General features: G+C 37.1%; 1 protein-coding gene across 4 annotated transcripts in view; it reads left to right on the top strand.

The window, feature by feature from the left end:
• PCNX2 (pecanex 2) overlaps nucleotides 1–26,290 on the top strand; it is a 290,657-nt gene that overhangs the window by 99,850 nt on the left and 164,517 nt on the right. For 2 of the 4 annotated variants that reach the window (XM_072755955.1, XM_072755958.1), the window contains exons 14-15: nucleotides 2,722–2,832; nucleotides 3,609–3,700. The exons of 1 other annotated variant lie outside the window; for it this stretch is intronic. In XM_072755955.1, coding sequence (XP_072612056.1) covers nucleotides 2,722–2,832; nucleotides 3,609–3,700 — 203 coding nt within the window. The remainder of the gene's footprint in view (nucleotides 1–2,721; nucleotides 2,833–3,608; nucleotides 3,701–26,290) is intronic. One more of the 4 variants, XM_072755956.1, reaches the window with a different exon arrangement.

Genomic DNA, 26,290 nt, shown 5'->3' on the forward strand with positions numbered 1-26,290 from the left:
TTTTTCTTTCTTTCTTTCTTTCTTTCTTTCTTTCTTTCTTTCTTTCTTTCTTCTTTCTTTCTTTCTTTTTTAATTGGAATTCAATTTGCCAACATATAGTATAACACCCAGTGCTCATCCCATCAAGTGCCCCCTTCAGTGCCTGTCACCCAGTCACCCCATCTCCCCCTTCCCCCCTCTCCCCCCACTTCGTTCGTTTCCCAGACGTGGGAGTCTCTCAGGTGTGATTTTTCAAATGCAACAAGCATTTGGCTGCTTTTTTTATTCACATGAGCTGCCACCCAACAGATGAGATGTGTGGCCTCCACCTCACCCTCTTTCCACCTCCCCGACTTTGATTTTAAAGCCTAGAGCTCTCCTTCTCTAATACATCCTGGAGAGGACCTAGATCGGGGCTTCTGTTGCCTGCTGCCCCTCCACGGTGGGTGCAGGCAGCTCCAGTTCTACATGGGCAGCACGGCATCGCACTCCAGGGCTTGCCGTGGCGCTTGCCATCCCATCACCCTCAAGCCATAATTCCCTGCCTCCGTTCTTTCCGCTTCCACAGTTGTGGTTTCATTACCTAATGTATTTCTTCGGAGAATGCTTCCTTAACTCTGCTTTGCTGAACAGTTTCCAGTATTCAGCTGCCTTTAATTTTATTTCATGCCCATACTTTTCCCTGGAGTTCTACATTCTTTTTTTTTTTTTTAAGATTTTATTTATTTATTTATGAGAGACACACAGAGAGAGGCAGAGACACAGGCAGAGGGAGAAGCAGGCTCCATGCAGGGAGCCCAACGTGGGACTCGATCCCGGGTCTCCAGGATCATGCCTGGGCTGAAGGCAGGGGCTAAACTGCTGAGCCACCCAGGGATCCCCTGGAGTTCTTCATTCTTCCTTAGTTTTGCCACACACATAGCTCTTGAGAAGGTGAACCAGTGCAATCTCACTGCACCTTCCATCCACCCCTATCCTGGCCATGAGTACTCCAGAGTATAGGGCAGCATTTCATCTTCATTTCTGGGTTTGAGTCTCAAAGTTGAGAGAAGTAGGAGCAGTCAGTTTGCTTGAAATTATACGGGAATAAAATGTTGGTGCTCCTATATTCTATAATTAAATTTCCACTTATTTCCTTTTTAAAAAAAGATTTATTTTTAAATTTATTTTAGAGATAGAGAAATAGTGAGCAGAGGGGAGGGTCAGAGGGAGAGAGATAGAATCCCAAAGCAGACTCAATTGTGGGACTTGATCTCAGGATCCTGAGATTATGACCTGAGCCGAAACCAAGAGTCAACCACCCAACCCACTGAGCCACCCAGGCACCCCAAACTTCTATTTGTTTCTTATATCTTTCACATATCTATGATCTCTATCCACAAAAACTGAAAGAAATTGCGTCCCATAAAGTTGTGTCCAGCAGATCAGTATTTGTCTTATTGCCTACTTTGATTGAAAAGTGTATTCCTCACAGATGCTCCAGGTTATTACAATATTGTTTAAACTTTGCCACAGAAAGCATTGCAGCAAAATCACCATGTGCATCAAAATATGACTCCAATCCCAGGAGGGTTGGGACAGTTCCTTGGGATTGTTCTTTGGGAAGGATTTGTCCCATATTTACTTTCAAGCCACTATTAGCAAGAGCATGGGATGTACAAATACTCTCGTTTCTAGAATTTCATGATATAAAGTTTGCATTTTTGATTTTTCAGAAATAGCTAAAACACCTCCTCCCCCACCTTCCGCCATCATCCCCACTCCCACTGTTGACTGCGGTCTACAGACAGTGTTAGCACACAGTTCCAGAGTTCGGGCATATGGGATTTCAAATCAAATTTCCTTAGTTTTATTAAGACTTACCAGTATTAGACTTCATTGACATTCTCCTCAATAAACTGAGACAGAAGACAGATGTATTACAGCAGAAGTAATGGTGTTTCTATGAAACCTAACTTACATAGACTTGAGGAAGAGAGGATGACAGGGATGCAGCTGTAAAATGCAGCTCTAGGACATTTTATTCCTCTAACAAGTGATCTCTGTGAGACGTGGAAACCTGGCTTGCGGACGTCTTCTCCAATTGCACTGTTACAATTTTAGGAAGGAGCAGAGTCTTCCTCTGGTCAGGCAGGGCCACCTTCATGTCCCACATGCTCTAGTCCCGAGGAGTCAGGCCCTTAATCACCACCCTCCCTTGTGTGTCTGCAAACCTGGAATTCCCACTAAACTAGAATCTGCAGGTGGTGTTTAGATGTGATGACTCTCAACACCTCAAGTGCTCCAGGTGATAGAAACACAAAATGAGGAGCCCCCGGCTCTAGTTTTTATACCTCCCACTTCCATGCAGAGAGAGATCTGCCCTACCTGTTGCCTTTGGCTTTACCCATTCCTGGAGTTTCCCTGTTTCTTCCCCACCCACGTTCCCCAAGTGGAAGCCCATTCTTGCAAACTGCAGACCTTTCCACTGCCTCTTTCACCACCCGAGGTCTCTGCTCGGGCCTGGGCTCCCTTGCATTCCTTGCCTGGACCTCTTTCCTCAGATGTGCCCTTTGTTACTTCCATGGGCACATTTCCACTTGGCCTGCAGACCTTCCTCCTGTGGGTGTGAGGAGTCCAGGATTGCCTCCAGGAAGTGGGCAGGGGGCTCTGGGTGCTGGAAGAGGGGCAGGCAGGATTGCCTCAGGGACCCGGTGGCCATCAACTGCACACTTACCATCAATTTTGTCTGTTCACTTCCAGTATTTTTATATTGCTTCCCTGCAATTTCCCTCCTTGGGCTCTTCCCGCAGATCGACACTTTCTGCATATATCTTTTGGAACAAATTGACATGCTGTTTTTTGGAGGTTCTGGTAAGCCATTTACATCTTGCTCTTCCTGTAAAGAAGTCTAAAGTTCTGATAAGGGCTGAATGGAATGAGAGTCTGGACAGCTAGATTTTCTTCATCCTGAGCACTGAGCTACTTCTTGTGTGCACCTGTGTGGACAGGGGACCTGTGTCTCCCACCTGTGTGGACCCTCCCTTGACATAGCACTTTAGATTCCAACACCTCACCTAATCCTTACCTGGAGACTTTGTGCAGATTGCTTAACTTTAAAGTTTACTCTTCTCTAAATGGATATAAACACACGGATCTCATAGAGTTGCTGTAAGAATGAAATGAAATTGTACATAAAGCGTTACAGCATAGCTGGTGACCCAGCACTGTTACCACCTCATTACACACAGGCACACAGAGACACACGCGAGCGTGGCTTGTTTGTTAGATTGATCTTTCTCACTCTATCCCCACTGTCTTCCATGGAAACCTTCATCTGTGATGTTTCCTTTGGCCAGCAGCTTTCAACTGTAAGCAAGGAGGTTTCCCTACCTCCATACTGGACTTGTTCACACGGTCCTCTATGAATGTTGCCAAAAATTCCTTTTAAATGTTTTCCTCCAGAATTTTTAATAAATGTCAGTCTCTCTCTCTCTCTCACTCTCTCTCTTTATATTAAGTCATCCAGTGCTTTTGACTGATCCCATAAGATATACTCTTTGCTCCTTTGGCAGGCATTTTGTATTTGAAAGGTACAAACATCTCTCTTCACTTTATTGATTGTGAGACTGTTGGTGTTTGTGTTCTAGCTGTTTCTGGGATGACATCGGCTATTTACAGCGTGGCCCGTAGTGCCACCACCACTGCCCTGCTCCACGTGTTCTGCTTCAGTGCTGTGAAGGTAGGCGTGAGGCCTGAGAGCCTTCTCCCTTCTCTTCCCATTCATTAAATCAACCGGTGGTTTAAGTGAACAAACGTTTTCCTTTAATTACAAAAGAAATGGGATTTGAGCACATCAGGAGTAGCAGGGCCTGGAGGGTGAGGCCTCAGTGGTATTTGAGGACACCTTCAAATATCTGATTTGCCAGGGAGCACAGAGCCCACATGGTCTGAGTCTCCCCCACATATGTCTCAGGCATGATTACTGACCCCTGCAGGGGCCCCTGCGGAGCATGACGGTCAGCAGGACCTGTGTGTTTACCTTCGAGGCTCTCTGGAATATTGCTCAAAAGATGGTAAAGAGGTAAAATTGCCTGAAGCTTTATGGGCAGAGACAAGAGAGGCTATGATAGCAACAAAATGTTAAAATCTAGAAAACAGATGGCCTATAGATTTATCCAGATGGAGAAAGCTGAAGCTTAGGCTGGCGGCAAGGGAGGTCCAAAAGGATGAAAAAACAGGATGAGCATTAAGTGTAGGAAAACAAAAAGTTGTGTCCGAAAAGAAAGGTGACTATTGTGCATGTGTGGTTTGGCTATGGGTAACAGTTTGCATTTGTGGTGCTCAGAATAACCAGTACGTCTGTAACGGAAGAATGTGTGGCTGCATGTGTGTATGTGTGTACGAGTGTGAGTGTGAGCGTTGGGACCTCCTTTATCTCATCTTCCATACTGGAAAGTCAGCAAATAATATCTAAAACAGAAAAAAGGCTAGAAATAACCAAACAAGCATGTTACCTGAAAATAGGGAGGTACATAGGCATAGAAGAAATGGCTGGAAGGCATTGCCTTCAGGAAGCAGGAGTTTGAGCCACGAGGTGCTATGGGCAGGCGCCACGCCTGCTCATTTGCAGTGTTGGAGAAATGTAGAGCACCCATAATGCCTGAAGGAAGTAATGCACGTAATGTTGTCAGGGCATCTTCATTCAGGAGAAACGTTAATTACTACTACACATATTTCTTGACCTTCTGGACATCCTACATTTCAATGTTTTAAACAACAGGCACTTCTTTGGTAAAATAAAAATTAAACATAAAAGAGCAAATAAAAATAGTGTATTTTTCAAAAGGCTTTTAATATCTGTCAAATGACACTTTTTAGCTAACTTTTTAAAAAGAGTAACTTAAGGGGCACCTGGGTGACTCAGTGGTTGAGCATCTGCCATTGGCTAAGGGCGTGATCCCAGGGTCCTGGGATCGAGTCCTACATCAGGCTCCCTGCATGGAGCCTGCTTCTCCCTCTGCCTATGTCTCTGCCTCTCTCTCTGTGTGTCTCTCATGAATAAATAAAACCTTGAAAGAAAAAGAGTAACAAAATCTTATTAAATGTATCACTGTGGGTGGCAGAAAGATCATTGTCCACGTTGTGAAAGAGGATGAGTGCAATGTGATTATTTTTCAGGGCGTTTCTATGGAATCTGTCTTTGATCATCAACAGCATGCTTTCCTCGCTCATTCCTTCCACCCCTTCCATTTAATTTTCTTTTGGATAGAGAAAAGGGAGAAGGAAACTCCTTCTTCTAATACACAAAGGTAATTTACGTGCCAGTGGTGGCCCTGTCACCACATTTATACTACTGTGCAGAACAACATTTACATAACATATTAATGTTTCTGGTCTTCTTTCTTTTGAAATACATTCCTTTATTCTGTCACAGGATCCCAGGTATTTTATCCAGGAAAAGTACTTGGATAGTTATTTTCTGATTCCTTGCACTTCTGAGGACCTCTTTCTACCGCCTTTTGGTAAAACAGCTGCTTATAAAATACTGGGTTGTAAGCTCTTACTTGCAGGACCCTTTGTATATTACTGACTCCATTGTATTTCAGTGTTTCTTTTTACATGTTTATTTCTCATACTTTAAAAAAAATTTTAAGATATAAGTGTTTTTAAACTTTTTTTGCTTTTGTTTTTACTTTTTAGCTTAATTCCAGTTAGTTAACATAATCTGTTGTATTAGTTTCAGGTGCACAATATAGTGATTCAGCACTTCCATAGGACACCCGGTGTTCATCACAACAAGTGCCCTCCTTTATCCTCATCACCTGTTTTCCCCATCCCCCATTCACCTCCCCTCTGGTGACCATCTGTCTGTTCTCTGCAGTTAAAAGTCTATTTCTTAGTTTATCTCTCTCTCATGTTTTTTCCCCTTTGCTTATTTGTTTTGTTTCTTAAATTCCATATATGAGTGAAATCATATGGCTTATTTCCCTTAACTTCCCTTATTTCTCCTAAGTCCATCCATGTCATTGCAAATGGCAAGATTTCACTTTTTATGGCTGAATAATATTCCATTGTATGTGTACACCACATTTTCTATAAACATTTATGTAAAGGTATTAGTGTGGATATGTGTTTTTATTTACACTTAGAAAATATCTAGGAGTGGTATTGCTGGGTCAAATGGTTAGTCAATATTTAATTTTTTAAGAAACTACCAAACTGTTGCCAAAGTATGTAGCAGTTTCAATCCCCTCATAATCTTTGAGATTTCCAAATGCTCCAGATTCTTTCTCTATTAATATTTTAATAGTTTTTTAAAATAGTACTCATTCTATAGTACTCTTATAGTACTCATCTATGAACTAGTATCTAATTGTAGTTATAATTTGTATTTCTCTAATAATGAATGTTGTTGAGTATGCTTCATATACTTGCTTGCTACTTACTTATGTATCTTCAGTGGTGAAAAATCTGTTAAAGTCTTTTGCCCATTAAAAACTACGTTACATGTTCTAATTGAGATATAAAAATTTTTTACATGTTCTGAATACAAATCTTTTATCAAATATATATTGCACATGTGTATTTTTCTATTTCTAGGCTTGTCTATCCATTTCATTAGTAGCATTTTTCAAAGAGCAGAACTGTTTAATTATAAGGGAATCCAGTTTTTCAATTATTTATTTTATAGTTTGTACTTTTCATGTCCTATCTAAAAAGTATTTACCTAACATGAGGTCAAAAATATTTTTTCCTAGAAGTTTGATAGTTGTAGCTCTTATGTTTAGATCTGTGATCCACTTTGAGTTGATTTTTATGTATTAGATGAAGTAAAGATTGAAGTTCACTAGCACAATTGTTGAAAAGATCAACCTTTCCCCACTGAACTACCTTGGAAGCTTCGTCAAAAACTAATTACTGACTTCCAGTTTCTGGTCCAGTATGTAAGGAGTTTGTTAGTTGTTACTCCATGCTAACAATAAGTAAATAGCTGAACAAGCTAGAAAGTCAACAACTTTTTTTAAATAGAAGGCAGGAAGCAAACAAATTGCTGCTTCTAAAATTGGAGAGACAGATAGGTGGATTCAAGGAATCACATCCTACTGGAGCAGGAAGCCGGGAGCAGAAACCTCTGTGGGAACGAGTACCAGGGCAGGAAAACCTGAACTGTAATCAAAGAATTGCTCAATATGGACAACTCTGTGAGTTAATATCTCCAGGAGAACCCAGTCATCATAGAGACCCCACACTTTTGTGAGTTTTACCTCCAGGAGCTTGAACAGTTTCTCAGAGTGAATATCAGAGAAAACTCCCTTCATTGTTTCAGCAGGTGGAAGGGAAGAGTAAACATTTTGAAGTACATCAGAGCATTGGTCTCTTCTTCTTAACAAGGCCTGCCCTCAAGCTTTCATCATAGCCTAAACTACTAGGATTTTTTTCAGAGCCTAACTGACTTGGAGGAAGGGAAATGGCAAACTCCAGTTGGCTCTAGCCTTTCATGTGGGCAAAAGGAAATACTAACTCCAATCCAACCCATTCTGGCCATTCTGTCCTGCCTAAGGTGGGAGTGGGACTCAGAAGCACTTATGAAGTTCACAGTCTAGAGGCACAGGGTCACTAAAAGATTAAGAAGTGATCCTAGGACTATAGAATACTTCTTCCCATACACCTTAACACCACATCAGCAAATGCCTGTTTACCACAGTTCATTTTACCCAGTATGTTAAAAATTTTGAGGCATATTTAAGGCATGAAACACAGTTTGAAGAGATAGAACAAGCATCAGAATCAGAGTTAGATATGGTAGGTATGTTGGAATTATCTAATTGGGAATTTAAAGTAATTATGATTAATATACTAATGGCTCGAATGGATGAAGTAGAGAGCCTGCAAGAAGATGGGCAATGGAAGCAGAAAGATGGAAATATTAAGGAAAAACCAAAAGGAAATGCTGGAGATTTTTTAAAAAGCAACATTGTAACAGAAATGAAGAATGCCTTTGATGGTCACAGCTGAGGAAAGAATCTCTGAACTTAAGGTTATATCAATAAAAACTTCCAAAGTGAAAAAAACAAAGAGAAAAAGACTGAAGAAACAAAATATTCAAGGACTGTGAGACAACTACAAAAGGTGTAACATATGTGTAATGAAAATACCAGAAAGAGAAGAGAGAAAGGGGCAGAAAAAATATTTGAAGTACTAATGACTGCGAATCTCCCCAGATTAATATCAGACACCAAACCACAGACTCAGGAAGCTCAAAAAATGCTAAATAAGATGAATTCAAAAACAACAATAAAAACAAAAACAAAAACTAAACCAGTGCGTATCATTCAAAATGCTAAAAATCAAAGGCAAAGAAAAAATCTTGAAAGAAACCAGAATAAAAAAAATCCTTATTTTACCTTTGGAGGAGCAAAGAATTGTATCTGACTTCTCCTTAGGACTTACTATGGACTGGGTTGCTTCCCTCAAATTCACATGTTGAAATTCTAACCCCCAGTAGGATGATATTTGGAGATGGACCTTTGGGACATAATTACGTTTAGATGAGTTCATGAAGGTGGGGCCCTCATGATGGGATTACACTCCTATGTAATGACACAGAGCATGTGACCATTTGCAAACCAGGAAGAGAGCCTGGATCAGCATCTGACCAACCAGGCCAGCACCATAATCTCTGACCTCCAGACTTCAGAACCATGAGAAATAAATTTATGTTGTTTAAGACAACATATTTAGTGATAAACATATCATATTTTGTTATGGCAGCCTGAGCTGATTATGACAGAAAACTATTCAAGCAAGACAAGAGGAGAGTGAAACAGTTAAAGTATTGAGAGAAAATAACTCCACCAACCTATAATTCTGTACTCTGAAAAATTATCCTTCAGAAGTGATTTGTTGAAGGAATAAATAAACAACTTTCATTTTTTTTCTAATTGAGGTCATATATTCAAATAAATATAAGTATATAATTATTTTGAGATACTCCCACTACCCATAAAGTGGTATAGTGTATTTGAAAGTAGACTTTAAGAAAAAGAAAGAAAGTACACTTGACTTTACTATAAGTGTATATTACATACACTAGGGCAATCACTAAAAAAATGTTTTTAAAAAAGAAGTATAACTGCAGTATAATTAATAAAGGAGAGAAAAATGAAATCATATAAAATCGATTAAAACCACGAAAAGCAGAAAAAGAGTGGAAGACAAAAATGGGAACAAATAACAAATATAGCAGATATTAAACTATATCAGCAATCGCTGTACAAATCAATGGTGTAAATACACCAACTGAAAGGCAGAGATGGTAAGAGAGGATCAAAGAACAAGACATGGATATCTATTGTCCAGAAAAAAACACTTTAAATATAGACACATATATCTGAAAAGTAAAGGGGTGGAGAAATATACCATGCTAACACTAATCAAAAGAAAGCAAGAATAGCTATATTCATTTCAGACTTCAGAGCAATAGAGCAGACTTCAGATTAAGGGAGGTTTTCAGAGATAAAAAGTAGCGTTACATAATATGGAAAGGATTAATTTTCCCAGAAGATGTAACAATCCTTATTATGTATGCACCTAACAACAAAGCATCAAAATATGTGAAGGGGAAACTGATAAAATTGCAAGGAGAAAAAGATGAATCCACTATCACAGTCAGAGACTTCAACACCTTTCTATCAGAAATGGGCAGATTCAGCAGGCAGAAAGTCAGTCAGGGCATAGTTGGGCTCTACAGCATCATTAATCAACTGACTATATTGACACGTATAGACTACTTCATTGAACAACAGCAGAATACATATTCTTTTCAGATTCACATGCAACATTCACCAAGAGAGACCACATTCTGTGCCATAAAACATATAATAACCAATTTAAAAGACTAAAAAGCATACAGTGTCTGCTCTCAATGGAATTAAAAATTCCCAAATATATGGACATTAAGAAACAAATTTCTAAGTAACAGGCCAAAGAAGAAATCTCAAGAAGAATTTAAACAATATTTTGAACTAATTGAAAATGAAAATACAACCTATCAAAACAAGTGGGATTCAGCAAAAGTTACACTTAGAAGGAAAATAGAGCATGGAATGCATGTATTGGAAAAGAAGAAAGATCTCAAACTGGTAATTTAAACTTCCTCCTTAGGAAGCTAGAAAAATAAGAGCAAATTAATTCTGAAGTAAACAAAAGAAGGTAAATAATAAAAATTTGAACAAATATCATTGACATTGAAAAATGAAAACTGATAGAGAAAATCTATCTACAAAAAAAAGAACTGTTTTAAAAAAAAAGATCAACAAAATCAATAAGCCGATAGCCAGGCCAACAAAGAAAAAAAGAGGGAGATGCAAATTATTAACTACAGAGAGATATGAGGGACTATTACTACAGACTTCATGGACATTAAAAGAATAATAAACGAGTATTGTGAATAACTCTATGCCCACAACTTCAATAACCTAAATGAAATGGACCAATTCCTAGAAAGATATAATCTACCAAAAACTCACACAGGAAGAAAGTCTATCTGATTAGGCTTGCATATGTTTTATAAACTGAATCAATAATTAACACATTTCTAAAATGAAAAACAACAGGCTTAAATAGGCTCATGAATGAATTCTACCAATTATGCCAATTCTCTACAATCAATTTTAGAAGGTCAGAACCACCCTCACACTAAAGCCAGACAAAAACATTACATGACAAGAAAACTACAGGTCAATAACATGAATAGATGCAAAAGTCCTCAACAAGGTATTACCCAGTCAAATCCAACAATGTATGAAAAATATACATCATGGCCAAATGCAACTTATCTGAGATATGTGAGTCTTGTTCAATATTCAAAAATCAATTAATATAATCCATCACATCAACAGGCTAAAGAAGGAAAACTCACATGATCATATCAATAGATGCAAAAAAACATTTGAAAACATCCAGCATCCATTCATGACAAAAACTCCCTGCAAACTAGAAATAGAGGGGAACTTCCTTAACTTGATAAAGAACTTGTACAAAAAACCTATAGCTCACATCATCATGGTGAGAAGCTAGGAGTTTTCCCACTAGTATCAGGAAGTTGGTAAGGATGTCCTCTCGCTACTCCTTTTTAACCTATCAGAGGTCCTGCCTAATGCAATAAGATAAGGAAATAAAGGTATATGATTAGGAAGTAAGAAATAAAATCACCTCTTCTCAGATGTCATGATTTTCTATATAGAAAATAAAAAATTTGACCACCCAAAACCCTTGGAATTAACGAGTGATTTAGCAAACATTGGAGGATATAAGTTTAATATACAGAAGTTAATCACTTCCCTATATACCAGAAATTAACAAGTGGAATTTGAAACTAAAAGCAAAATTTACCTCCTAAAATGAAATACCTAAATATAAATCTGACAAAATATATGTACAATCTATATGAGGAAATCTACAAAACTCTGATGAACAATATGAAATAATGAAACCAATGGAGAGATATTTCTTGTTTATGGATAGGAACACTCAATATTGTCAAGATGTCAGTCCTTCCAACTTAATCTATAGATTCAATATAATCTCAATCAAAATCCCAGCAAATTATTCTGTGGATATTGACAGACTGATTCTAAAATTTATACACAGAAAAAAGACCTAAAAATGGCCAACTCAATATTGAAGGAGAATAAAGTTGGAGGACTGATGCTACCCAACTTCAAGTCTTAGTATAAAATTATTATAGTCAAGATAGTGTGGTGTTGGTGAGAGAATAGACAAAGCAATGGTATAGTGCAGAGAGCCCAGAAATAGATCCACATAATTATAGTCAACATACCTTTGACAAAGGAGAAAAACCAATACAAGAGTTCAAAGATAGGCTTTTCAACAAATGATGCTTGAACAACTGGACACCCACATGAAAAAAATGAATCTAGACACAGACCTTGCATTCTCTCCTAAATTATCTCAGAAGGCAAATTAGATTTAAATGTAAAATGCAAAAGTATAAAACTCCTAAAAGATAACACGGGAGAAAAAGTAGATGACATTGGTATGCCAATGACGTTTCAGATACAGAATGAAAAGCACAATTCATGAAAGAAAGAATTGATTGGCTGGATTTCATTAAAATTAAAAATGTGTGCTCTGTGAATGATGCTGTCAAGAGAATGAAAAGACAAGCTACACGCTGAGAGAATTTTTGCAAAAAAGCCTATCCAATACTGTTATTCAAAAAGACAAAGGACTCTTAAAAATCACAATAAGAAAAAATAACTTGATAAATGGATAAAAACCTGAACAGACACCCCACCGATAATGATATACAGATGGCAAATATAATCATGTGAAAATATGTCCAACAGCAAATGTCATTAGGGAATTGCAAATTAAAACAACAATAGGATATTACTATGTAGCTATAAGAATAGCCCAAATCTGGAACACTGACAGCACCAAATTCTGGCAAGGATGTGCAGCAACAGGAACTCTGGTTCATTTAGTGGGGGGTGCAAAATCATATAGCCATTTTGGAAAATGATTTGTCAGTGTCTTTCAAAGGAAACATACTTGTATCATACAATCCAGGAACTGTGCTCCTTGGCATTTACCCGAAGAATTGGAAACTTAAGTTCATGCACAAACCTGTACACAAATGTTTATAGCAACTTTATTAATAATTGCCAAAACTTGGGTACAATCAAGATATTCTATAGTATGTGAATGGATAAATAAACAACGGTACATTCAGACAATGGAATATTATTCACTCTCCTCAAAATGAGATATCAAGCATGAAAAAACATAGAAGAATCTTAAATGCATATTTCTAAGTGAAAGAAGCTAATCTGAAAAGACTACATATTGTAAGATTCTAACTCTATGAAATTCTGGAAAAGGCAACACTCTGAAGACAATAAAAGGATCAGCGGTTGCCAGCAGTTAGTTTGGAAAAAACGAATAGGCAAAACATGATAAAAATGCTAAGGACAGTGAAACTACTGTGTATGATACTATAATAATAGATGTCTGTCATTATGCATTTGTCAAAATTTTTAGAATGTACAACACCGAGAGTGAACCCTAATGTAAACTACAGACTTTTGGTGATAATGATTTATCAATGTAGATTCATCAGTTGTAATAAATGTAGTACTCTTGTGCAAGATTTTGATAGTGAAGGAGGCTGTGTATGTGCGGGTGAAAGGGGTATATGGGATCTATTTTCTACTCAATTTTGCTGTGAGCCTAAAATTTTGCTATGAAACTCTAAAAAATAAAATCTATTAAATCAATTATCCAGATCTGTACGGGTCTATTTTTGGAGTGTATTTTTTTCTGTTGTTCTATATGTCTATCTTTACACCAATAGCACACTATTTTTATTACTGTGTCTTTATAAGTCTTGAAATAAAATGGTGTGTTTCAACATGATTCTTGTTTTTCAAGAATTTTTAGCTATTATGGATCTTATTTCTTTCAGCATAAGTTTTAGAATGTTTGTCAATTCCTACAACAAAAGACTGCAGAAATTTTGAAGAAATTGTATTCAATTTATAGAACAATATGGGGAGAACTGACATAACAATATTGAATCTTCTTATCCACAAACATAATATTGCTCCATTTATTTGAGTCTGTGTTAATTTCTGTTGGGAATTAACCTACAATTACTACATATATTTTTTCACATTTATTACTGTTTTATGTGGTTTTTGCTATGTAAGTGGCATTGTGTTATATAATTTAAATTTCTGATTATTCATTGGTAATATATATACTTAATTGCTGTATATTTAAGCTAGTATCGTGAAATCTTGCTAAATACTTGTCCTAGTAGATTTTTTTGTAGCTTCTTTGGGATTTTCTATATAGATAGCCATGTTATCTGTGAATAAAGACAGTTTTATTTCTTTCTCCAATCCATATGCCTCTGATTTCTTTTTCTTTTTTTATTGCACTGGATAAAATCTCTAGAGCAGTGTGATTAGAACTGCTGAAATCAGATATTCTTGCCATGTTCCCAATCTTGGGGGACAAAACACTCAGTCTTTCACTATTAAATGTAATGTTAGCTGTGGGATTTTTCTAGATTCCTTTTTATAAGACTGAATAATTATCCTTAGATTCCTAGTGTGCTGAGAGTTTTTTATCATTAATGGATATTAAATTTACCATATGCTTTTTCAGCATCTATTGAGAAATCATATTAATTTTTCTATTAATCTGTTGCCAAGATGAATTGCACTTTTTGAATGTTTAATTGATCTTGCATTTGAAAGATGAACACCAGTTGGTCATGATATATTGTCCTTTTTATACATTGCTCAATTTTATTTACTAATATTTTGTTGAGAAATACTGTATCTGGGGTCCTGAGGTTTCTAGTTTTCTAACTTTCTTTTCTAGTGATGCTTTGTCTTGTTTTGTTATATGATAATGGCCTCATAAAATGGGTTGGCAAGCATTTATTTTTCCTTTATATTAAGAAATTTTGTATGGAATTAGTATTATTCATTTAAGAAGTATTTAGTAGAACTCACAGGTGAAGCCATTTGGGCCTGGAGTTTTCTTCATGGGAAGGTTTTCAACTAAAATCCAATATATAGAGAATTATTCAGATTATCTACTATTGAAATAGTTGTGTCCTGCAAGGAATTCGTCCATTTTTTCTTTATTTTCTATTTATTGACATAAATGTATCCTTAATATTCTTTATTATCTTTTTAATGTTTTATTGTTTATATGATATTTCCTCTTTTATTCTCTACATAGGTAACTAGTGCCTTCTCTTTTTTTTTTTTTTTTTTTTACCCTGATCAGTCTGGGTAGAGATTTTTTTTTTTTACTTTTAAAATAATAATACTTTATTTTATTGTTGTTTTATTTTAATTGATTTCTGCTCTTTATTATTTCCTTCTTCATGTTTACTTTAGATCTAGTTTGTTCTTTCTTTCCTGATCTCTTAAGGCGGATCACACATTATTTTATATTCTTATTAATCAATTATCTTATAAAGAGTTTCAAAATAAGGACAGAGGTATCTGTTTTGTTTAACCTGATTTTTACAATTTCTGTTAACGTACAGTGCTTTCTGCATATCCTTCTTCCTATTTGATGTCATTCTCTTTTTGTCTGAAGAACTTCCTTTAACAAAGCTTATAGTGCAAATCCACTGATAGTAAATTCTTTCAGATTTTGTCTGAAACATTTCTCATTTTCCCTTAATTTTTTGAAAATGTTTCTTGGTACAGAATTCTGCTTTTTTCCCGTTAGTGCTTTAAATATGCTATTAAATATCCATTTTCTTTTGAATTGTTTAACTTTTGATCAAAATTTGTTATTCTAATATTTGTACCTCTGTTAGTAATGTTTCTTTTTTCTTTGGCTATCATCAAAATTTTCTGGTTTCTTTTCAGCAGATTGACAGTGATATGACTAAGTTTATAGTGTTCATTTTTTTAATTTTACTTTAGGTTGTCTGAGCTGTTTTGATCTGTTTTTTTTTTTTAATTGATTTTTCCAAGTCCTCTGCCATTGTCTCTTCAAATTTATCTTCTGCCTCATTCTGTTTCTTGTTTCCTATTGGACCTTCAATTATACATATATTAGATGATTTAATGTTGTTCCACATCTTTTGGATGCTATGTTTTTTTTTTCCACTCTCTTTTTCTTTGGGTTCTCTTTTGAATAATTTTTATTGGCCTATCTGGAAGTTAATTAATTCTTTTCTCTACTGTTTCTAGTCTGATGATAAGATCAGCAAAGGAATCTTAAAATCTCTTATGGCATGCTTTTTTATACTTAGAATTTTCATTTGATTTCCACATGTAATTTATATATATATGGTTGTAATTCCTTATCTTTTTGTACATATTTATGTTCATATTTATAAATATTGTCCACCAATTCCTAGATCCTTTCGTACATCAATCATAGTTATTTTGTAGTTGAGATTTTATAAATTACCTGATGTCTTCTTGTTGTCAGAGTGAGAGCTATAGTCATGTGGATTTCTACATCTGAAGTGCAGGAATCACTCTTCAGTATTTTGTTTTAGGAACAAGAATGAGACCAACTTGAATTTTTCCTGAATTCTTAAAGAATTCTTTCTTATTTTCTTAAGTTTCAAAGAAAAGCAATAGAATATTACTAGACTTGGTTCTCCTTGGTTGGGTTTTCTGGACATCGTGCCTATTCTCACTTTTCATAATGAAAACTTACAAATGGGAAAAGTTTCCTGCTCTTTTTTTTTTTATTAATGACATTGATTTTATTTACATGACCTGTTGTTTTAGTTTTTCATAGGGTTTCATTTTTGTTTGTCTTTTATTTCTCTTATTCCTTTTAAAATGATTTCCTCTTTTTATATTTTTCCTTTATTATCTGGTACAGTTTTAAAGTTTCTCAAGGCTAAAGCAATAACAATAACAAATATTTGTTAAGAAGTTATTATGAACTAGAAACTACTAATTATTTTACATACTTATATAATGTACACAGCATCCCTGTGAGATAAGTATTATTATTATCCTAATTTTATTGAAGTTTGTAACATGGTGTTCGTGTTCTTTATAATTACTTGTTTACCTTTAATGTGTTCATATACTTTTTAATCTCTTGAGTCAGATCCTCTCCAAAAAATATTCTTGCCTTTTTTTTAAGTAAATATGTTTCAGAAAGCATTTTTAAGTGGTTTCTTTAGAAAAATATGTCATTTTCAGTGTGCCTTTTGTCTTATATTTTCCCGTTTCCTCACAGGTTTTCTTTGACAACCTACTATTGTCTCTATTCTAAGCACAGACTTGTTTTGTTTTTGGTCTCTTAGTATTAAAATTAATTTAGAACCAACATTTAAAATTAGGCCACTTGCTATAAAAATATAACTCTCCTAGTTAAATAATTTGAAGCTGTAGCAACACTGGGCTCACAGTCCCGCATGGTAACACCCTGCTAAAATGGAATAGAGTCACCACTGTGGCATACTCACAGATCTCATCATGCCCTGTCATGTCATCATTTCTTACACCTGACCCCATACTGCATTTATTTCACCTGTCTGCTCGGATGGACATTAGATTTTGTGATCTCTGTCTTATTAGCCAGGTACAAATTGAGCTGATTTCTGCCAGATAATTTTTAGGCTCCCTGAACAATGTTTCTAGAAGTACCTCAGGTCTAAAATACAGGAAGAGAAGAAAGCAAAATAAAACATGTTCCAGTAACATAGTACCAGCTCAGACATGATTTCCCCTGGTAAAGTGTCCTGCTGATGGAGTTTTAGGTGGTTATTTCAGGAAGCTTCACTACAAGCAGTAGATGTGCTTGCAGAGTACCTTCGCTACTCTGACATAGGCTCTTTACTCTGACATCTCCACCCATGAACCGGACAAATAAAACCTGATGCTTCCAAGAAAGTGGAAGTCTGCAAATACTACCAGTCCACAAATGTGCAAGTCCAAGTGTCAGGTAGCCTCCCAGCCCCATGGCTGACCTCAATTCCAGCTCTCCCACTTCTGATTTAGGTGATAACAGCAGGGGGTATTCCAAATCTTTTCCTGCTTACTTCCCCCAGTACACTACTCTCTCTCTCTCTCTCTCTCTCTCTCTCTCTCTCTCTCTCTCTCTCGTGTCTCTCTCTCTCTCTCTCAAGTGGAAAGTGGGAGCTGATGTCATGTGTTGACCTTCAAACCTTTTTTCAGTGCAGTCTCCTTTATAAGATGAGGTTTCGCATAACTTCTTAGAGCCTGTGGCTTATGTACAAGTACCTTCTCTGGATCCTACTGCGGATTTATGTTTTTCCCTTTTTGAGTGTTTTATTGGACATTTCATGGGAGGGGGGAAAGCTGATTCCTTGTGTTTTTCATGCCATTTTGACCAGGGCCCCATACTTCTATACCCTTCTTTGCAACCCTGATTAGCAAACAGCATCTGATGTGTGTGTAATTTTTTTGTTGTTGTTGTTGATGGAAATGGGAATGTGCAAGTTTTCTGTAACAGGTGTAGGAGCTGAAAAGTTCATGACCACTGCTAACCAGCATATATTTATTTCTTTAGAAATCTTTCTGCCAGGTCCTATAGAGATAGGAAAGGAGAAGTCAGTTCAAAGATGATGACAAGCTGCGGATGATCAGAAAAGAGAAAGTCAGTCTGAGAAGGTGGTCATTCAGCACAGCCTTCAAACATTTTGTCTTTGGCCTAAGAACTCCACCATAGAGTATGCAGTCAAGCATGGGAACCATTTTCATCAGAGTTAGAAATGAATGAGCACGGCAGTTGGACAGGGTATAAGGAAATTAACCTGCTGATGGTGAATGAGGGAGAAGATTGGACATCTGGGCAGTTATCAAAGTTATTGAAAATGTTGAATGTAAGGCTAAAAATACATGCTTTTGATACAGTGGGCATGTTGTGCATCCTCAGAATAGTGGCTACATGAAGGGAAGTTATAGAAAGTCATCCACTCTAAAATGTTGAGTGTCCTAGATGAGCTCATGGCCCCAGTAGAGATGGGAACAAAATCATTAAAATATCCCACCAGTTGATTTCCCAAATTACTCTATGAGTGTATAGATCAAAACCATAACTTTGTGATTCCCCACCAGCTAAGTTATGCTAGCTTTCTCTCTGTTAAATCACATCAACTTGCTCTAAATCTTTGACTTATGGCAAACCTTTGTCTCATGCCCCATGCTTTTGGGTAGGTAGGGCTCATTTGATAGTGAAAAGTAACTCATTGATAATAGAATCATGGTTGAATCTCTGGAAGTCAGAATATTCTTCCAACCTTAAGATGCTCTCTGTGAAGAAACAGCTCATGGGACTTAGATTAATTTCTAAAGGAGAAGTTGTGTGCTCTGAAAAACCCATTTCATTTGACAAGTGCTGAAGGCTCCTTATTACCAGTTCAAATATTATCAAAAGTAACATACACTCCTGGGATGTTAAATGACTTTTTCTTGTAAAATTCTTAGAGAGTTTCAGAAACTACTGAAGAATCTGACACTCAAAAAGGCAGAAGTTTTTTTGACTTTTTGCCTAGTTGTGATTCATTTGTTATCATCTGTCCAACCTTTCCTAACTCCTTCATATCAGACATTACTAAGTGACCACAGCATTGTTCTTACTGAGGTCTGCAGGCTGCCCAAACGGTGCTACAGGCAGCCAGTACTAAGTGATCAAAACTGGCCCAAGAGATTAAATTCACTTACAATCCTGGGCCAAGACTTCTGTTTATTTGTTTTCCTTTCTGTTTATGGCATGCTATAAGCCTAAGTAGCTTTTGGATCAGAGTAAACAGATATCATTTTGAAAGTACACTGCTAGCTGTGTGATGGGAATGAACACTTCAAAGGCTCTGGGGTTTACTTAGGTGTTGAAACAGGCTTTTTACCAGGTGGAACTGGGGTACTTTGAAAAGGTTTATTTCATCTAAGAGGGGTATTGACTTCCCAAGCTCAGCATAGAATAAGCACTGTCTCGATAAGTAGTAAGATCTGTTGTTACAGAGCCTCAATGTTCTATCTATTCGGTATTTTGAAAACATCTTTTGGTAAAAATAGAGCAATTTGCATTTCTCCTTTCTTATTTGTAAGTCTTGCGTTTTCTGCTGGTCACAGATTGACTCTCCACTTTAAAATGCAGCACCTATTAAATGCTGTGAATTGAAAGAATGTGGTTAGCAAATTGGCAAGAGAGTCGTTCAGAAAAAAAGAAAAGTTCACCCATCTTCAGCCCTAATGCACTTACCCAAAGCCCGGGTTCCACTTCCTGTTTAACGATGCTTTTGTTTATGCCTTTTATGCTTACTCTTTGCATTGCTGGAATTGATTTTTCCCCCCTTTTATCTCTGCTACACCATGATGAATTGATGAGCCCTTGTGAACAATTTCAGCATGTCACCTGCCTTGCCAGAGATAGATTTATTTTATGGGTCTTGATGTATATTTATGTCCTTAATTTTTATTATTCTCATTTGGTAGAAGCAGATTGAGGGACTATGAGTTAATTTTGCCTTCTGGAATATTAATTAGGGGAAAATTTGATTCCCTCTTTAATTTCATATTCTCTTTGAATCATCCAACATGGTAGCAAGTGACATAGAAATGGACTCTTCATCAACTTAAATATTTGACAGTGATATACAGAAATAACCAGAATATTTGCTCCCTGGAGAAATGGCTTAGTCGTTAATTAGCTGGGTTTTCTATATGTCTGAATAAACCATGATTTCTGTTTTTTTATTACCCCTTACAAAGAGATTCTATTTTATTGATGGTAAGGGGATCCAGAGGTTGAGGCACATTATTATAATTTAATGTTTCCTAGCATCATTAACAACTGCTTGTGAAAGAGGTTTTCCCATATTTTTTCTAGGTACTATAAGGTTGCAGCTAAAACAATGACATTTCCCCTGTGTTCAGGATTTAAAATCTAATTGTAGATCTAATACAAACTCAGAGTCCTAGAATAGTTTTAATTTGGAAATGGACCTTAAATATCCTCTAGCCCAGCCCCTTCATTTTATTATTTAATATGAGAAAATGTGGGTTCAGAGAGAGATTGAGTAACTCATTCAACCTCACATGTCACAGATCCCGGATCTTGTATCTTTTTAGGATTATTTCTGTGCCATCCTCTTTAGCACATTTGAAGTGTAAGTATATTTTATAGCCCAAAGAACAACTCACAGGCATATAAGATACCTTGCAGATCTATGGGACTTTAATTTTTGAAATAATTTCCCAAGTGTTTTCTCATTTGCCCTTTATTACAGCTCTATGTAATACATGAGGAAGATAATAGCATTTCTATATTCTAGCCATGAATGTGAGGCAGAGTGCTTAAGTTATTTGCCTAGGGGCACGTGGCTAATTCACATTGTTTTTTCAATTGTAAAATGGATTAGAAATACCTCAGATGAATGTTGTTAGAAGTAAATGAAATTAAATTGATAATGTATATAAAGTATCTAACTCAAGGATTCTCATTACATGGTGTGGTGGGCAGAATTCTAAAATTGCCCTAAGACTCCTGCCCCCTGCTGTGCCTATTCTTGAAAATTTCCAGCCCCTGAGGGTAGGCAGGACCTGTGAGTGTGATGGGATGTGATTAAGTTACATTATCTGGTAAAGTTGGAGAGATTTTTGCCAATATAAGTAAGGCCCCCTAATCAGCTGACTATATCAAAGGGGAGGTAATCTGGATTAGTCTGATCTAATCAGACCTGCCCCTTAAAAGAAGATCTGGAGATCAGAGCCAGAAGAAGCCAGGAGAGCCTCCCCTGTTGGCTTGGAAGAAGTGAATAGCCATGTTGTGAACAGCTTCTGAGAGGGCCACATGTCAACAACCTAAGAATGGCCTCTCTGAGCTAAAGCGGCCTCCAGCACATAGCCAGCAAGAATGAGGACATTAATCATATAGCTGCTAGGAACTGCCACGCGCTAGTGAGCTTGGAAGAAGACCCCAAGTCTGAAGTAAGTTTGCATCACATGCAGCCTCGCCAACACTGTGATTTCAGCCTTGGGAGATCCTGAGCAAAGGATCCAGGCATGCTGTGTTCAGATTCTTGAGCCCTGGAGACCAGGAGGTCATACATTTGTGTTGTTGAAGCCACTAGGTTTGTGGTCATTTGTTATGCTGCAATAGGAAACTAATACAGATGCTAGCTATTGTTAGCAGAACTAGTGGATGGTTATGATGGTCATGAGCATAATGACAATAATGTTAATAGTAAGAAGTTTGAAAATGAAATCCAAGTTTTATTTTGCTTTTATTAGACTGGACTTCAGATTGTTTTTTGGTTAGAATCATGTCACTTCTAGCTGCAAGGGAATGAGAATTACCAGTCTTTTAGCTGTCTGAACAACTGGTAAAGAGGTTATTACTGGTGGGGAAGAAAGGAGAAATAAATGTATATTAGGTAGGCAGCTAGTGCTTTCTATTACACTCCCTTTCCTAGGGAGTTAAAAAGGCATAATTGGTCTGCAAGCCCAATTAACACTGGATTGTCATGACCTTCAAACTTGGCTTGGTTGATGTTGACAGTGGCATTTGACGCCGATTTGGGGAAAACAGAAAGAATAATGATAGTTCAGTTGTTCAAATGGAAATCAATTGTTGAGTGAAGATCTTAACTCAGGTTTTGGTAGTAGGCACAGAGTATGAAATGGTAAAATCCAGGAAATGTAGTGAAATCAATATTAGTAGGATTCAGTGACTGTCTAATTTGGAGTGATAGGGAGAGGGGCAAATGCATGGAACAGAAAATGCGAGGCCTGGAGTGTGAGCTGTGGTGATCCCAGTAGGCATGGAAGCCTGTGCTTGGACCAGCCATGTCAGAAGGAGCATATTTTTCTCTCTTCCAAAAGCCTATGGACAGTATTGTCCTTTTAGTGTTCACTCAATATTCATTGCTCCTGTATGTAATCAGTTCTATGTGGAAAATACAGATACCATAACAGCTAGTAAAATATAAGCCTCTGTTTCCTCCTGTTTAAATATGGTACACTAAAAACTAAATGTGATAATAAATGTAAAGTGTCCAGTCAAGTCATAGGAGCCATTACTGTGGTTTTTGCTGTTTGTGTGTACATTTAAGCATTCCTAGCTTGACCATGAGCTCCTCAAAATCACAGACTATGGTTTACATATGCTTCTTTTTATATCCTATGCAAAGTCACTATTACATAAAAGAATTCTACAAATGTTTGGAGTGAATAAGTACAGGTAACAGAGAAGAAAGCTGTAGAAGGAAAGTAAATGTTGATATTTTTCAAAAAGTATACATATTTGTGTGTATGTGCTGACGTGTATTTATCTATATTTATCTGTGTTCATATGGGCGAGTTTAGATGAATGACACCTATGCATCTGTCTTGCTAGCTCATGATCTCATTTTTCCTTAGTGCCTATTCCTAAAACTCTAATATTTTCTTGAATCAGAAACATGTGATGTCTTTCAGCAAAACGAAAAAGAATGAAACAAGAAAACTCTTAGTAAACCATGAAGTCTGATTTGTCATATTTTAATAGGATTGTTCATTTATTTATTGAACGATTACTGACTATGAATTAGACTCAGTGGGGGACTCTGGAGGAGGCAGAGTGTTCAAGATCTGAGAGGGACATCAACACATGTCAGGTTGTTGACATGTGGCCCTCTCCAGAAGCTGTTCACAACATGGCTATTCACTTCTTCCAAGCCAACAGGGGAGGCTCTCCTGGCTTCTTCTGGCTCTGGGTGTTGGGGGAGCCCAGAGTGTGCCCCGTGCATGCATGCTCACAAGTGCTGGTGTCATGGTGCCTTGTGAACCATGTGGGGAGGATGAACAGAGCACACAGTACAAGGACTAGGAGACATATCTTATCTTACTGAATTTCTGGAACAGTAGGTGCACAGAGTTCCTTCTACTTCAAAACAAGATTCTCACCAAAAGCTGATGTAGAAACAAGACTTATATCAGAGTCAAAGTGATATGACCTAATTCTTATTTTAGATATATGAAAGCCTGGATCTTGGGACTGCCCCCATGTTTAATGGGCTAAGAAAATCCATTCATTTTTCCTTAAGAAAGAAAGCATGTGACCTGATATGAAGGACTTAGCCAAGTGAGAATTTGGTCTGTTTGCTTTCATTTCATAATCAAACACTCAATCGTCTCTGCAAATTCCATCGTAGAGATGTCTAACATTCCCGAGGAAAAAAAAGGCTGACACTAAGACTCTCTTCAGAGAGAAGCTGAACTTCCCTATGCATTTCATCAAAAGAATTCCCAAATGCATGGGAAATCCACCACAGAATTGTAGGACGATTAGACAGTTATATTTCTACCTTATAAAAATATTTCAAAACCTGTGGGAGTTTTATAAAGCTAGCACTCATCTATCCATATCATTCCCAAGTCAGGTGCCCTTGAGACATATCTCCAAGCAATTAGGGATGTTAATTTTGAAGCAAACTGTCACATGGTATATACTTCATTATCGGTGAGTGATAGATTGTTTAAAACCTTATCTCCCTCTAAAATCTTCACACACACACACACACACACATATATACTTGTATTTTATTTATATATCTTTATATATAAATCTTTATATATATACCTGCATATGTATATAGAGTGTACATGTACATATGTGTGATTGTGTCTGTGTGTATAAATAACATATATAAAATTCAAGACTAATACATATATGTTTAAAATAGAGAAGTTTACTTACAAAAATCCATTAGTAATGTGAGTTAGTACTTCACCTCTTCCATTCTGCTTCTCTTTGTGGAAATGAAACTGAACTATCCTAAGATAAAATACATGGTGCATTTCTTTGTTTCCTTTCAAAGGTCCTCTTTCTTTCAAAAGTTCTCTTCTTCCTCAAATATCAATATTACCTTCTTTATCCCCCAAATAAAGATTAAAATAAAAAGAGCTCAGCTCCTTCTAGAAATGTGGCTGGGATTGCTCCCAGTGCAGTGGAAAGCTGTTGTCCATCTCACCAATGGTCTTCTACAGGGCAGGGCAGTGCAGTGCAGTGCTGCCTGAGAGACTGGGTAGGGGGAGAAGCACAAGCCCTGGAGGAAGGACCAGGAGGGTGGCGATTAGCAAGGGGGCAGCCTGGACAGCAATCAGAAGATTAAGGAGAAAGGAATAAAAAAAAAATGGGACCAAGGCAGTTTATCTTGTTGCTCTCTCCATCTTAATTCTATAAAATAATTCTGGATAGTTTCTTCTTCTTCTTTTTCTTCTTCTTCTTCTTCTTTTTCTTCTTCTTCTTCTTCTTCTTTTAGTTATACTCAATTTGTTTATTAGTTGTGTATGCACTTCACATGCATGTGTGTGGACGGTAGATAATGGAGCTGTTAGGCAGTAATCTGTTCTATGCAAGAAAAGCATGAGGAAAGCTTTCAGTAAGCTGCCCTCCCTTCCTTCTGTCCTTCTTTCCTTCCTTTTTTTCTTCCTTCCTGGCATGCTTCAGTCTTTGGTCTCCAAGGAAAATATCTGTGCTTTAAACTAATGCATGAAAAGGAAATGCTAGTATCTCCCTTATTGTAACTTGATATATTCATCAGTGTCAGGAAGTCCTTACATCACATTCAAGTTCCACCGCTGATGCCAAAGCATATTCCCTCTTGTTTGATCATCAGTCGATGGCACCCAGCTGCCTCTCTTCCCAGCATGAAGAATTATGGGATGATAAACCCTAAAGGCCATTTCCCTACCATGTATCTCCTCCAAGCTTAACTACTTCCCATTCTTTTATCTATTTCTATAATCTTCATCTGTGTTTTAGGAGCTGTACCTTTAGAATGACACTGAGCGATACCCATACTGCAACATAACCAGTTCCCTGGAAATGTCACACCTCTTCATGACTTGGAGCACACTCCCCACATTCATTCCTTTTCTCCTTTTGCATCCCAGCTCCTTTTTTGGTCCTCCAGAGGGTGACCCTGAGCTCCTCCCCCAGATTACTTTTTTGGGCTCTTGCTCTGCTGTGTGTCACAGCAAGCCCTTGAACATGCAGTTACCTCAGTAGATGTCCAGCACTGTCAAATGGGGGAATGAATAAAAACAGCCTATGAAGCCAGGAACTGTTAATCAAATGATCATACAAAAACTACTAACATTTTTTATGGAAGGTGGTGAGATATGCTCATATTTTGTCCAATTAGCTATATAAACATTTAGGGTAGTGGAGTATACACAGCACTAAGCTAGGGGCTTCATCATGGTCTTCAGACCTTGGGTAAGTCTTTCCCTTCTTTCTGTCTTCTTACTTGATCAGTAATTTGAAGGGGTGTGTCTTGCTCAGTTATGAGATCTCTTCGAAGCTAAAATAATTTTTCTTGAAGATAGCATAGTTTTGCAAATTTTGACACCCTGCATATGAAAGAACTCATTTTGATATCCAAGTAGCCAAGTAGCTCTATATATATATATACAGTGAGAGTGAGAGTAAGAGCGAGAGAAGAATCTATCTATATTTATATCTGTGTCTATTGAAAATATGAACAAGGTTAAGAACTTGGAGTTGAGGCTGTTCCCAGTAGAGAGCTGAGGAAGATCCAGGTGGTCTGCCTTTTTACAATCTGCCAAAGTTCAGGTCAGCCCAGGTTCCAAGATTTGATTGTATGAAGATTGGGCTAGAAAACACTCAAAGTTGTGCTTGGAATATGGACCCCTTGTCATCCTTCATCCTACCCTTACTCTGGGCAAAATGCATAGGACTTCTGGCATCTCTCTACTTTATACTGTTGAAAGAACTATTCATTACTTGTGTCCTGTGGCCACACTGCCATTTGTTCAGGTCTGACAGTTTA

This window comes from Vulpes vulpes, chromosome 4 (assembly GCF_048418805.1).
Source record: "Vulpes vulpes isolate BD-2025 chromosome 4, VulVul3, whole genome shotgun sequence".
Lineage (NCBI taxonomy): Eukaryota > Metazoa > Chordata > Mammalia > Carnivora > Canidae > Vulpes > Vulpes vulpes.